The sequence below is a fragment of the Coenobita brevimanus genome, chromosome 4 (genome assembly GCF_032717465.1).
Source record: "Coenobita brevimanus isolate Jiangsu-jjx chromosome 4, ASM3271746v2, whole genome shotgun sequence".
In the NCBI taxonomy this organism is placed as follows: Eukaryota; Metazoa; Arthropoda; class Malacostraca; order Decapoda; family Coenobitidae; genus Coenobita; species Coenobita brevimanus.
In genome coordinates this window covers 34,324,814-34,337,582 of record NC_136957.1, presented here as the reverse complement: position 1 = coordinate 34,337,582, position 12,769 = coordinate 34,324,814, and the positions used below count along the sequence as shown (strand labels likewise).

General features: G+C 39.2%; 1 protein-coding gene across 1 annotated transcript in view; it reads left to right on the top strand.

Annotated features, from left to right (window-relative positions):
* The window catches only part of nwk (FCH and double SH3 domains nervous wreck), a 137,345-nt gene extending 136,412 nt beyond the window's left edge, over positions 1 to 933 (top strand). The window contains exon 22 of the mRNA XM_080269954.1: positions 560 to 933. Coding sequence (XP_080126080.1) covers positions 560 to 933 — 374 coding nt within the window. The remainder of the gene's footprint in view (positions 1 to 559) is intronic.
* The last annotated feature ends 11,836 nt before the right edge of the window (positions 934 to 12,769 follow it).

Sequence of the window (12,769 nt, the reverse complement as noted above, 5' to 3'; positions counted from 1 at the left end):
ATTTCTGTCACTTTTTATTACTCATTTTTCCTTTTTAGGTGGCTTTACATTGAGTGATAAGTCAAATGGTTTCGTGTAAGCCAGGAAACCATTTACAACACTGGGTGGTAAATGTATAACCAATCCATTTATGTTTCTTATGTGTCACAAGGTGGGATGGTGGAGGGTTAGTGCCCCTCCCTGTATAACAGCTAACTCAGAGATAAACAGCCACCTTTTATGGGATTATGGTGTCTGGCTATAGATAGATAGACTTTTCTTTGGGCTGGAGTATGCATTCTGGAGTTTAAATAGAGAGTGAGTGAGTGTGGCCAGTTTTAATGAGTGTGCTGTTGAGTGGCTGTCTCTCTGTTGTGTTTTTTTCTTGCTTTCTGGAGCCTGCCTCACTTGTCCTTGGTTGGGAAAATGAGGTTGAAATGATGGTGAGGTAATTGAAGAGGTTGGAATGATGATGTTATAGAAGAAAACAGGAATGGAATGGAAGAGGTGCTAGGGAGCGTCCTTAACTAATGATGATCCAGTGTTTTGTCTTTGTGACCAAAGTCTTTGCACCTGACAGGTCTTGGTGTGGCGCAAATTGTCATCACAGCCGCGACACCGATGACCGAGGACGCACGAACAGAATCCGAGGACCAGGATGAGGATGACCATCGACCCGAGCTTGACAGAACTGAGTGTGAGGGCGAGGCGTTGGTTCTTGATGATGATGATGATAGGCAGCCTCCTCCTCCACCAGCTCCCGAGGGTCCGATGGAAATGAGGATGGGGATTTCGGGGGCCGAGGGAGGCGGTGCGAGGAGTGGGAGACGGGTCGGGAGCATCGAGGACGAGCGCTCTCCCTCGCCGAAGTCTCCAAGTCCAAGCGACGGTCCGCCTGATTTGGATCTGGAAAAACTAAAGGCTCTGGAGAGGATTAAGGAATCAATTGCTTAACAAGAAGTTGGGCCTTAATGCTGGTCAATTTTGTGAGGTGATTTGCCCCGTTTGCCATAATACCTTTGCTGTAGTTTTGAACCTGCGAGCCCCTCCTGACAGTGTTTATAAAGATACAGAAAGGCTATAATGGGTATAGGAAGTACAGAATGTTTGCAACAGCTGTTTAAAAAGCTACAGAAAGTTTGTAACATTATAAAGCTACAGTAAGTTGTGACACTTATAAGGAAACCACAGAAAGTTTGTGAGTTAAAAAAAAAGTTTCAGAAAGTTTGTAAATTCAAAAAAGCTACAGAAAGTTTGTAAATTCAAAAAAGCTACAGAAAGCTTGTAACAATTAAAAAATTATATTCAGAAAGTATGTGACTTTTGAAAGCTACAGAAAAAAAAGTTTGTTGGAAATATGAATTAATAAGCCAGTATCCCACAGAAACAGTTTTAAGAAATTGTACTAGAAGGTTTATTGCAAGTTTTGAGCTGTTACAACCAAGGGAATCTCAGTTTTAAAACTTTCACCCGAATGTTAACTGAAAATGCACCGGAATGTCAGGACAGAGGGCGATAAAGAAGCTGTGTAAGAAATGTTGTGAAAAATATATACAGTACTTGCTTCAGCCCAAAAAAGTCCCCAGATATTTTTTGTTCAGCTATACCTTGTTTTTTTTTTAATATGGGGAAGTTTCAGCCAATGAACTTAACTGAAACTGTTTGAACAAGTTGTATCAGAAAGTTTGCAGATAAATTGAAGTATTTTGGACCCAGGATGCCCTTCGTGACAGTTAAGAACCTGCAGAAAGTTTGCTAAAAATGTGACTTGGAAGCAAATAGTCCATAGGAGGGGTGTTTAAGAAGCTTCTCCAGAAAGTGTGTTGTAAATAAGAAGTATCGTTAATCCCTTAAATCTTTGAACAGTTTTTAAGAAGCTGCATCACAAGAATCATCGAAAACTTGGAATATACCGTATCTTCAAAAATTTGGAGTTAGTGCTTATCCTAGAAAGACCTTGACAAGTTTTTGAGAATTATATATGAAATTTGAAAATTCTTTGTAGTTCCAGGTTAACTCATTAGTAATTTTTAAGAAGCTGTATCAGAAAGTTTGTTGAGAGTTTATAAAGCTAATCTAGGAAGCCTCAATACATCTTTTAAGAGTATTCTGTGACTCTTCAGAACGCTGGCACTAGTAATATTTCTGGGATTCCCTTTGCTTGGTTTTTTATCTGGATGGTTCAGTATTCCTGCCAAATAATAGGAGAAAATACACTAAGACAGGAGCCTCTCTTCCCACACTTGTTACAACAGACCATCTCTTGTGAAACACACTCTTACTGACCCTTAAACTCTGGCTGGCATTGTTAGACTCATAGTAGTTGGTCTGTGTTCATCTGATGGAACTGTGCCACTCCCACAACTTGAATACTAAGCTGTGGTGGCGCGAGATTCAGTGAGCGCCATGAGGTAGGAATGAGCCAGTGCGCTAGTCATGTCAGCCCTCCAGTCTGACAACACCTGGCCAGTAGTTCAGCTGAAATGGGTTAGGGATCTTTGTCAGGTCTGAACAAATGCATTATAGTTTTCAACCAGATATTTGAATCCTCAGCCTCTGAGTTTCATGCGGACAATTGGATTTCCCAGTTTTTTACCAAGTTCCTTTTTTATTTATTGTGGACTGAATTATGGTACTTCCAGCTATATATTTCATGCAGTTCAGAAAGTCTGGATTTATTGTTGGTTTGGAGAAAATACACGACTGATTGGTGAACATAGTTATATTTCCTAGAATATTTTTACCAGTCAGTTAGTCCAGACTTCTGAAGATTTACTTTAAATATAATAGAAGTAGTCTGCAGCACCAGTGAAACCATTAGGCCCAGGAGTACCTTTTCAGTTTATTCTTGCCATATCCTGGTGATTTTGTTCAGCAAAGGATAGACTTTTCAAACTAGGAGGGTTGACATTGCATTAATAAATCCCTTCATCATGAGAGGCCCTTTCCTAAGCTTAATAAAGTTGTCTGGTTGTAGCTGCAGTAAACCAAATATGGACATCACTTGGTTTCAGGAAGTTAAGTTTTGAAGGCTGTGTTTGCTATAACCTTGGCAGTATAATTTGTACCTGTTGGCTGAGTAAAATTGTCAGATGTTGTTGTTGCTATTGTGGTGGCAGACTCATCTTATTGTGAGCCCAGTGGAGAGCAGGGTGAAGGTATCCTTTTCCTGCAGTCCAACATCCTTCTTTTCAAGGATAAGGAAGAGTTAAGGGATGCTTATAACCGGTCACCACAGCTGCCTGGTTATGTGACTACCACATGAAGAGATCTCTCTCCAGCACCATTAGGAGATGGCAAGACTGAAGTGAATAAGACATGTGTAGGGTCAGTGGGTTAAGTTATATTGCTCAGGCTTCCTCAGCTGAGTGGAATTTAGTTGTCGTGTGGTTAAAAACTATCTTTAACCTTCAGACTGCTGGAAATGGTCCTGGAGAGGGACACCTTCATGTGGTGACACAGGTTTAACCAAGCAGCTCAACTGCCTGGTTATACATACTTTCATCTTAAATGTCAGGACCAGCTTGCCCAGCCTTGGACTCCTATGCTTCTCATGGGGCAGCATAGGATTAGATGATGGATGGATGGACATCCCTCAACTCCTCCTTTGTCCCTCAAAAAAGATGGTGAACTGCAGGAAAAGAGGAAGGTGAAGCCTGCAGCCACCAGGGTCACATTTTAGAGGATCCTGGTGCCACAACAAAACTACAACTGCTAGAAATTCCCTCAGGTAAATAAAATGAATGTGTCCTGAGTAGAACACCTATATTAAGAGCATTCAAGGCAAAAAAGGGTTAACATCATTATCACTAATTTGTAGTGCTTTGGCCCTCACTTGAATCACTGGAATCTGGGCAGTATCATTTCCTACTTTATTACTGTATTGCCATTGCCTGATGGTGTTATTTACAAAAGGCCACTTAAAGGGCAGGGATTTATTTAGGTTGTGTCTAATTACTCCAGCTCAAAAAATGTATCCCAAGCTGAATAAAACCATCTGGTAGCAGCAGTGATAAACTATACTCTTTTGACTCTTAATTTGGCCATCTCTCCATCTTCAGTGCTGAATTGTAACAAGATCAAGATGGTGCTAGTTACAAAGAAATTAAGTCGTGTGGGAGGGATAGAGAGCCATAGCATTGTCTCTTGCCACTGAGATAAGGGATGTAGAGCCAAAGCATTGTCTCTTTTGCCAATGAGATACTGTTCATGAGATAAGGTACAAAAAGACAAATACCTCCACTGAGTTGAGATGGAAGAATCATAAAAATGATGTCACCCAAGAACCACAAAAGCGATGTCGTCTGCAGTCACTGTGGAGCCAGCCAGGTCTCTTACAGGTACAGGTTTGTAGAGGCATAGCTGGTGCTGGATGGTGATACTTTTTACTGGATATGAGCAAATTATTATGTGCAATGAACTTTGAAATGCCTGAAAGACTGTGAAGCTGCGTTATGAAAAAATAGGAGAGGGGAAATGATGTGTTGTTAGAGAAATGTGTATTAATAAAGAAGAGGAAAATTACTTGAGTACAGTAAAAAGATTGCCAAAGCAGAAAATGATGGTTGCTACAAATATTGAGAGTTGAACTAGGAAAAAATTCTAACGTGAAATTTTTGAATACCAAGAGGTTTATTAAGTGCTATACAGTATTTGAAAAGAAAAGAAAAAGAACTATGTTGCTTCAGAAATAATGTACAATATATAAACAATTTAAGAAAACAAATTGCATAAAAGAACATTTTCAAAAAGTTGTGATGCAGTAAATGAATGAGAGATTACTGTAAATAATTTGGGTTAAAGGAGCAGGTTCCAATAATATTCCTACTGGTTGAGGAAGTGTCCAGAAGTTCACCATCTAGTGTTCAGTCTTCTGTGTGAGATACTGGTAATTTTCCTTCATAATTTAAGTATTTTAAAGGTATTTGAGTATAGTTTAAGATATGAAAATGTTATGGTGTGTTAATGTTATGGAATTCATCTTGGTTAAGCCTTCTCGCTATTCTGTCTTTGCCTTTCAGATTATCCTGCATGTATTTGATGATTTTTAGGCCAGAATCCCATCTTCCGTCAAACACTTACTCACAGGGAAGCACATTTTCTGTATTCATCTTTATACTCATCAGTTTTGACTGGTTATTTTATCAGTGTAAGGTTTTTCATGTTTCACTTGTTTTAGTATATTTTATCTGTGTTCTGGTTTGTGCTTATATTTGTCAGAATCTTTATATATTTTTCAGTGTCTCTATATTCAGATGCCACCAACTCATATACATATTGTCTTAATTTTCAGGGTACTGTATTTTAGGCCTACTTTCACTTTATGTAGTTTCTTTGTAATTTTAAACTTTTTTTTTTATTCCTGCATACAAGCAACATATATTTTAACAGTTTTTTCGGCTTCCATTTTCTTTTCTGTGGATGTGCTCTTCACTTTCATATATATATTTTCCCGATATCAGCCAACTTTCCACTGTTTCTGAATACAATAACCTCCCTTTCTTAGATCTATGCAGACATACACTTGGCTGGCTATCTCAGAATTTTGGAAAATCATGTACATAGCCTCAGTTTCCTTTGTATATTCAGTAACTCTTTTGATCTGTATATATCCAAAATTGCCAAACGGCGATGTACATAATGTTACTTTAAGGCCGACTAGTATAAACCTTTTAAAAAAACTTGTCTTGGCTGAAAATGCTGGACTCAGATCCCAAATTACCATCAGATCAGATCTCAGAAAATTTAATGGACTCTGAAATAATAGGGTCACATTTACTTTTTTTTCATTAGATTTCAGGTCTAGTGACAAACCCTCATCCCTTTTCTGTCCAACCCTCCAATGCAAGAGTTAGCTGTTACTTCTAGTCCTTCATGTATGCAACAGGTCAACTCTGGAACTGTCTTCCTCTGTGTGTATTTCCTACTGCATGTGACCTCCAGTCTTTAAAGTGTGGTGTTTCCAGGCATCTCGAAATGAACAGATCTTGAATTTGGCTCTCTGTTATCAAGTTTTTTATTTTCTTGGAGGGAACAAGCTTGCAGGCTTCTTGGCTTTGGTTCCTTCTTTCTTGGATTAAAAAATAAATAAAATAGGGCCACACTTACTTTTTTGGGTTAGATTTTGGCTAACAGATGTGTAAGAAAAGAGTTCAATCTGTAATTATTAGTACAGATGTCACATAATAGGACCTGATGTATTTTATTGGGTCCTGATCTGCAGTATAGTTTTCAGGCTACAGTATCAACAAAATTGTGTGGCAGTAGAACAGTAATTTAGAAATATAAGTTTTTTGAGAGAGGTATGTAAAGTTGAGAAAAGATAGTAGTATAATTGAGAAGGTAAAGGAGTGATGTGATGTTAATATCTATCCTTCTGTCTATAACCAGATGCCATAATCCTGTAAGGGGTGGCCATTTGTCATTGAGTTAGTTGTTTTATGGGGAGGGGCACTAACCTTCTGCCAATCTACTTGTTGACTTGTAGGGAACACATATGGGTTGATTATGGCTACCACCCATCTTTGTAAATGGTTTCCTGGCTTACAGGAAACCATTAGGCATGTCACTCAATGTAAAGCCACCTAAAAGGAAAGAATAGTAGTAAAAAGTGACAGGAAAGATGGGAGAAGTAGGAAGAGACACAGAAAAAGAATGATAAAGATGAAGGAAGAAGTAGGCAGTACCACATCAAGTGAATGGATGATGGTCGCCACCATCCACCGAAAGATGTTACTATGGATGTGCTAAAAAGCAGTAGAAGTGCCTGGGTCTGGCCAAGAGGAGACTGACCAGGAGAATATATATGAATGAACCGGAGAGAAAAATCAGGGATGAGATGGAGGGATGGGATGGAGAGATATATAAGAGAGGAGAGTTTGAGTGAGAGAGAGGGCAGCCTGATGGCAGAGGACAGGGTGACATGGAGGTGATTTGTCTGTAGCCACCCTTATTGGAATTACAGTATCTGGCTATAGGTAGACAGATACTTATACTGAAAGAGTTATTGAAAGCAGTTTAACCTCTGCAATGTGAAAGAGCTCTCTGTTAATCTATCTGTTGCCAGATGCCTTAATCCCATAAGGGGTGGCCACAAATAAATTGCCTCCATATTGTCCTTTCCCCCTTCATTTCGTTGCCCTTCCCCCAGGTCACCACCCCTCTCACACTGAAGAAAAAAAAATGTTTGAGAGAAGCAAGAATTTAATGAACCGGATTGAATGTGTTTAAAACTGTCAGTGGTGATTGAAGGCTTGTTGGTCTTTGTCCCAGTGGTAAGATGGGATTTTGGTTTTTGATGGTGGTTGTGATGGTTGTTATTACTATCATTATTATTATTATTATTGCTTCTTCCATATCTTAGCATATTCTCATCAACAATATTATTAGATACTCATTTTGATCATACAGGTAATTTGTGAGTTGAGCTGAGCATAGAAGCCAAGACAGGTTTTCCTCGCATATTTGATCTCCCATTTCTTGTTGCTAGATTTCCCAATGCTAAGCTGTTCTCACCTGCTAGCCCTTCAGCCCGAGGATGTGAGGTTGATTTGCTTTTGCTGTGCCCAGGCCATTTATTTATTTATTATTTTTTTAATGCAAAGAAGAAGGAACCAATGGACAGACTTGTGGAGCAGAAAGGGTTACACACAGCCTTCATTAACATTTTTTTTCTCTCTCTTTCTCTGTCTCTGTCTTTCTCTCTCTCTCTCTCTCTCTCTCTCTCTCTCTCTCTCTCTCTCTCAAACTGGAAGGATTAGATTCCAGTATTATACAATGAAAATACAGTAATAGGGCTACAGTAACAGTTTGGCCATGTGGAGAGGATGGAGAATGAGAGACTAACAAGAAGAGTGTATGTGAGTGAGGTGGAGGGGGGAGACTGAGGATGAGATGGAGGAATGGCGTAGAGAGGTACATGAGAAGGGGGGGTGTAAGTTGGGGGGAAGACAACGAACTGGCGGGGGACAGGGAGACATGGAGGCAATTTGTTTGTGGCCACCCCTTATGGGATTATGGTGTCTGGCAATAGATAGAAGGATTAATGGGGATGTCAAGCAGTGAAGGGCTAATAATGGCTGTTTATAATCTCTCCAGCATGCTTGAATCTTGATAATGTTGTTTTTAGTGTGCTCTTGCTGCCGCCGATGGTTTTACAGTATATAGCTTGGGGACAGAGCAGCATGGAGGTGATTTGTTTGTGGCCACCCTATATGGGATTAAGGCATCTGGCCATAGACAGATAGAAAGGGTGGAGGTTACTGAAGGCATAGACCAAGGATGAGATGAAGAGATGGCATAGAGAGGTATATGAGAGAGCGGGGTGTAAGTTGGGAGGAGGGCAGCGAAATGGCAGGGAACAGGGAGACATGGAGCTGATCTGTTTGTAGCCACTCCTTATGGGATTAAGGCATCTAGCTATAGATAGATAGGGAAGGGCCTCTGAAACTGTCTGGGGGTATCAAGGCTGCATCAGAACCCACCACTGAAAAATGTCTATCCTAGACTGAATAAAACTGTGTATGAGACGGCAAGAATAATGATAAAAAAAATATATAAATAAATAAATAATATGGTGCAGGAAGAATAATGAAAAAATAAATATGGGGTGACAAGAACAATGATCCAGAAAATAAATAAATAAAAATAAATCCCCAAGTTCAGTGGGTGAATGCAAATGTCTGGATGGCACGAATGAATATAGGAAAGTCTGTAAATAGGGCTCAGTCTGCTGGTGTGGGTGTGGCAGTGGGTGTAGGAAATGAATTAATGATGCAGGCTTGTTGATAAGATAGTATTGTACTGAAGGGGTTAAATGGTAAATGATTATAATTGAAAAAAAGGAAAGATGTATAAAAGTGCTGAAGTTTTTGTTACCTGTATTGCAGAGTTTAACACCCAAGACTGCCTGATAGAAATTGTGCTGGTATGTGAGTGAAGTTATTATTATTATTATCATTATTATTATTATTACTGTTTTATCATTATTATTATTATTATTACTGTTATTGGAGACAAACTTCTGCTTTTGCCAGGATAACATAAAATGTGTACTACAGGTGTATTGTATATGGGAAAACTTCATATAGGGTCATGTTCGAGATGGCATACGAGGCTGGGTAATACCTCTTCCTCGGCAGTTTTTCTACATTTCTCATAATATTCTCAGGCTCCAGCAACCCATTCTCAGCTGAAGATAACCATCAGTCTGTATTTCCCACTACCCATGACCTCCAGTCTCCAAAACGCAGTGTGTCAAGGCATCTCGAAATGAGCGGATCTTGAATTTGTCTCTCTGTTATTTTGATTTTAGTTTTTCTTGGATGGAACAGTCTTGCAGGTGCCTGGCCTTTGGTTCCTTCTTCCTTGCATAAAAAAAAAAAAAAAAGACAAGCTGGAATGAAATACTGTACTGTACTGTATGTCTCCCAATTTCTCCCAGTCATGGGGGAATGTAATGTTGTCAGTATTAACATTCATACACTACACAGACAGATGCTAAATATAATCATCTGACATGAGGTGGAATAAAAATACTAGAGGTGTTGGCAGTAGTGATGTGGTTAGTGCTGCTCATTACAAAGCTGCTTATCTGACAGCATAAGGGTTCAAATCTTGGTGTGGGCAGCTTCTTCTTCCTCTTCTTCTGCTTCTTCCTCTTCTTCTTCTTGCTATTCTCCTTCATTTTTTTTATGCAAGGAAGAAGGAACCAAAGGCCAGAAAGCCAACATGACTCTTCCTTCCAATTTAAAACAAAAACAAGATAACAGAGAGCCAAATCGAGCAGACACCACTGAACTCTTTGTGGGATGGTCGGTAATATGAGTAGCATAACAAGGGTTATAACCTCAGGGATAAGGGGACTGAATAGGGAGGCAGCCAGAGATCGAGCAGTGTGGAGAGCTGCTATTAGATGACCAATACCAATGCATGCAAGCACACTGGAGTCTTTATAAATGATATGATACGATGACACAATCTCCATATTGTTTTATTCAGGGTTAGTTACAGCCTTCATTAACCCCTTCACTGCCTCTGCCTCCTCTAAGCTGAATAATATCAAATAATATCATTCCAGTGACAGTAAGAGTAGATGTAACCTTGATAGCTGCAAGACATCTCCCATAAGCTAAATAGCATCTGTTAGCAGTAAGGATAATGGAAAACAAAGCCTTGGATAAGGGATTAAGAATAAATACAGTACAGCTAAGAAAGAAGTGTTAGGAAGTCTGCTAAGAACACAGACCCCACGGCTGAATCATGATGGAGGGTTGGCTAGATGGGTTAGGTCAATTCTAGGCTAAGGTTATAGACATATTCTTGTTGGTGAAGGACACTCCCTAGCACTTTTACCATGGTGATTTATTTTTGGATATGCCAGGTTAATATAATTTTGCATGTTACTTATGAAGTGTATGGTGATTTTAGAAGGATATGACACAGAGGAAGTTAGTAAGGTGTAATAAGCAAAATAAATTGCTTACAAAGAGGTGTTAGGGGTATGGTGATTTTAGAAATATGTAACACAGAGGAAGTTAGCAAGGTGCAATAAGCAAAATAAATTACTTAGGAAGATGCATTAAGGGTATGGTGGTTTTAGAAAGATTTATGTAACACAGAGAAAGTTAGCAAGGTGTAATGAGCAAAATAAATCACTTAGGAAAAGGTGCTAGGGAGGTTTCTTAACTGACGAGAATATGAGCCATAGACACGTGACTCCTCTTTGACTGTAGTTCTTGATCCCTCTTATTCCACGAGGGCCTCCCTAAAGAAATGGTGGTAGGTAATGCCAGTGTATGTACGTAAATTCTTGACTAGATAAATAGTTGCTGAAAATACTTTATAAGATGTAAGAATCTCTCATGATGTGGTATTTGTGCCATATTTAAATTTAGCTAAAGAAAGATTCCATGGTGTCCTGCAGTCATCCAGCCTTTGTATTATTATTATTATTGTTGGAATATCATGATAAGTTTGTTTCAGTTTAGGAAAGGCCTCTCATATTGATGGGGGTGTATGTCTGTATTACCCCTTTCAGTCCAGTGATGTATAGTATTTATTTACATGTATTGTGTTCTTGCTTCCACCTTATGATCTTGTTCAGTTTTGGACAGATTTATAGTTGTGAAAGGGAAGGCATATCTAACTCTGCCTTTGGAAAAATAACCTCTTAGCTGAGTAAAATCACAAGGACACCAAAAATAAAGAAAAAACATCATTGGACTGAAGGGGTAAAGGCTATAGCTAGTGCCTCCAGTTGAAAGGTCTATTTTAAGCTGAAATAAAGTTATCAAGAGATGGCAGGAATGTACTGCAATGAAAACTGTCACCTGGATGTCAAGGGTTAAGTTTTGGTATAGATAATAAAGTTTTGGCTCATGGAAGATTTGAAGCAAGTTTTGGCTAACAGAAGATTTGAAGCAACAGGTTTGGGTTCTCTCTTCGTGGCGGAAGACTGTGGCCGCCACGATGTGCCTTTGTTTTTGTTTCCGAGAGAACCCGAACAGGATTGTGAAGGAAAATGGAATGGCTGTAGCTGTATTTAACCCCATCTTTCCAATGATATCTCTTCATTTTCTGTTCCTGTGAGTTTCAGAGGCTTTTATGCAGCACAGAAGAGAACAACCTGGAGGAGTTAGACATTGCATAAATTAACACCGCCATTGAATACCATTCTTGTATAAAAATTGCCTGAAATGAGCAAGAATGAAATGAAAAAGATATCACTGGATCCTGTGGGTTAATCTTTTGCCATCCTTGGACACCACCCCTGGGAGGCCCTCGTACCAACATTGTAAAGGTATTCTCTTGCTAGATTATGTAAAGACTCCATTACTCGTACTCGTAGTCTTGTCTAAGCCATTTTATGATCGTTTGAAGTGAAGTAAATAATGGATGTGTCTCATTGTAGAATCAAAACTATTTGGTATTGTGGAGGTATTATACGATGCTTTGATTAATCTTTGAATTATGTAAAGGTGTCTGATTTATAATATGCATGGAAGGAAAAATAGGCGAATCTACTATATATTACGCATGGGAGGAAATAATAGTGAGGAAAAGAGACTGTACACACGCATCGCAGTACGCACAAATTTTTGGAACAGCGCAGCAGGATTTTCAGCCATCTTGACTATCAACGCTCTCTGAAGTTTGCATCTCTTGTTTTTCCTCTGAGGGTTGTATTCTTAATGGCTTTCAGGACCTCCTAACTCCTCTTCCTTAGCAATTTATTCTACACATTATACCTCAGTATCCACCTGTGCTATTGATGCAGGGGAGGGCAGTGAAATGATGGGGGACAGAGCAACATGGAGATGATTTGTTTGTGGCCACCTCATATGGGATTAAGGCATCTGGCAATAGACACATAGATAAATAGTTATTGATGCAGATTTCCTTGATATTAAAATGGAATAAACAGCATACAAGAGAATGTTAAGGTTAATGTGCAAAATAAATCTGTGAGGGAGAGGTGTTATGGCCCCTGTTGTGCCCTATGGAATATGGCCATAAGTAATGTTGGCAAAACTCAAGCGCTTCTCGGTGCAATGAGCTCAAATGTCCGTATTTGTGACAATAAAAATCAGTCTCGTTATTACATGCGAGGCCACTCAGACGGGCAGAATGACTTATACATTTTACTCCATATTTTAATGAATGCTCGGCCTCGCTGTGTGTGTGTATGTATACTGTATATGTGCATTATGAATATTTCTGTGAGTAATTGTGAAATGGTGTTGTGTCCTGTGGTTTCTAAGACAAATATTTGACATGTTGCTTGTCTGTT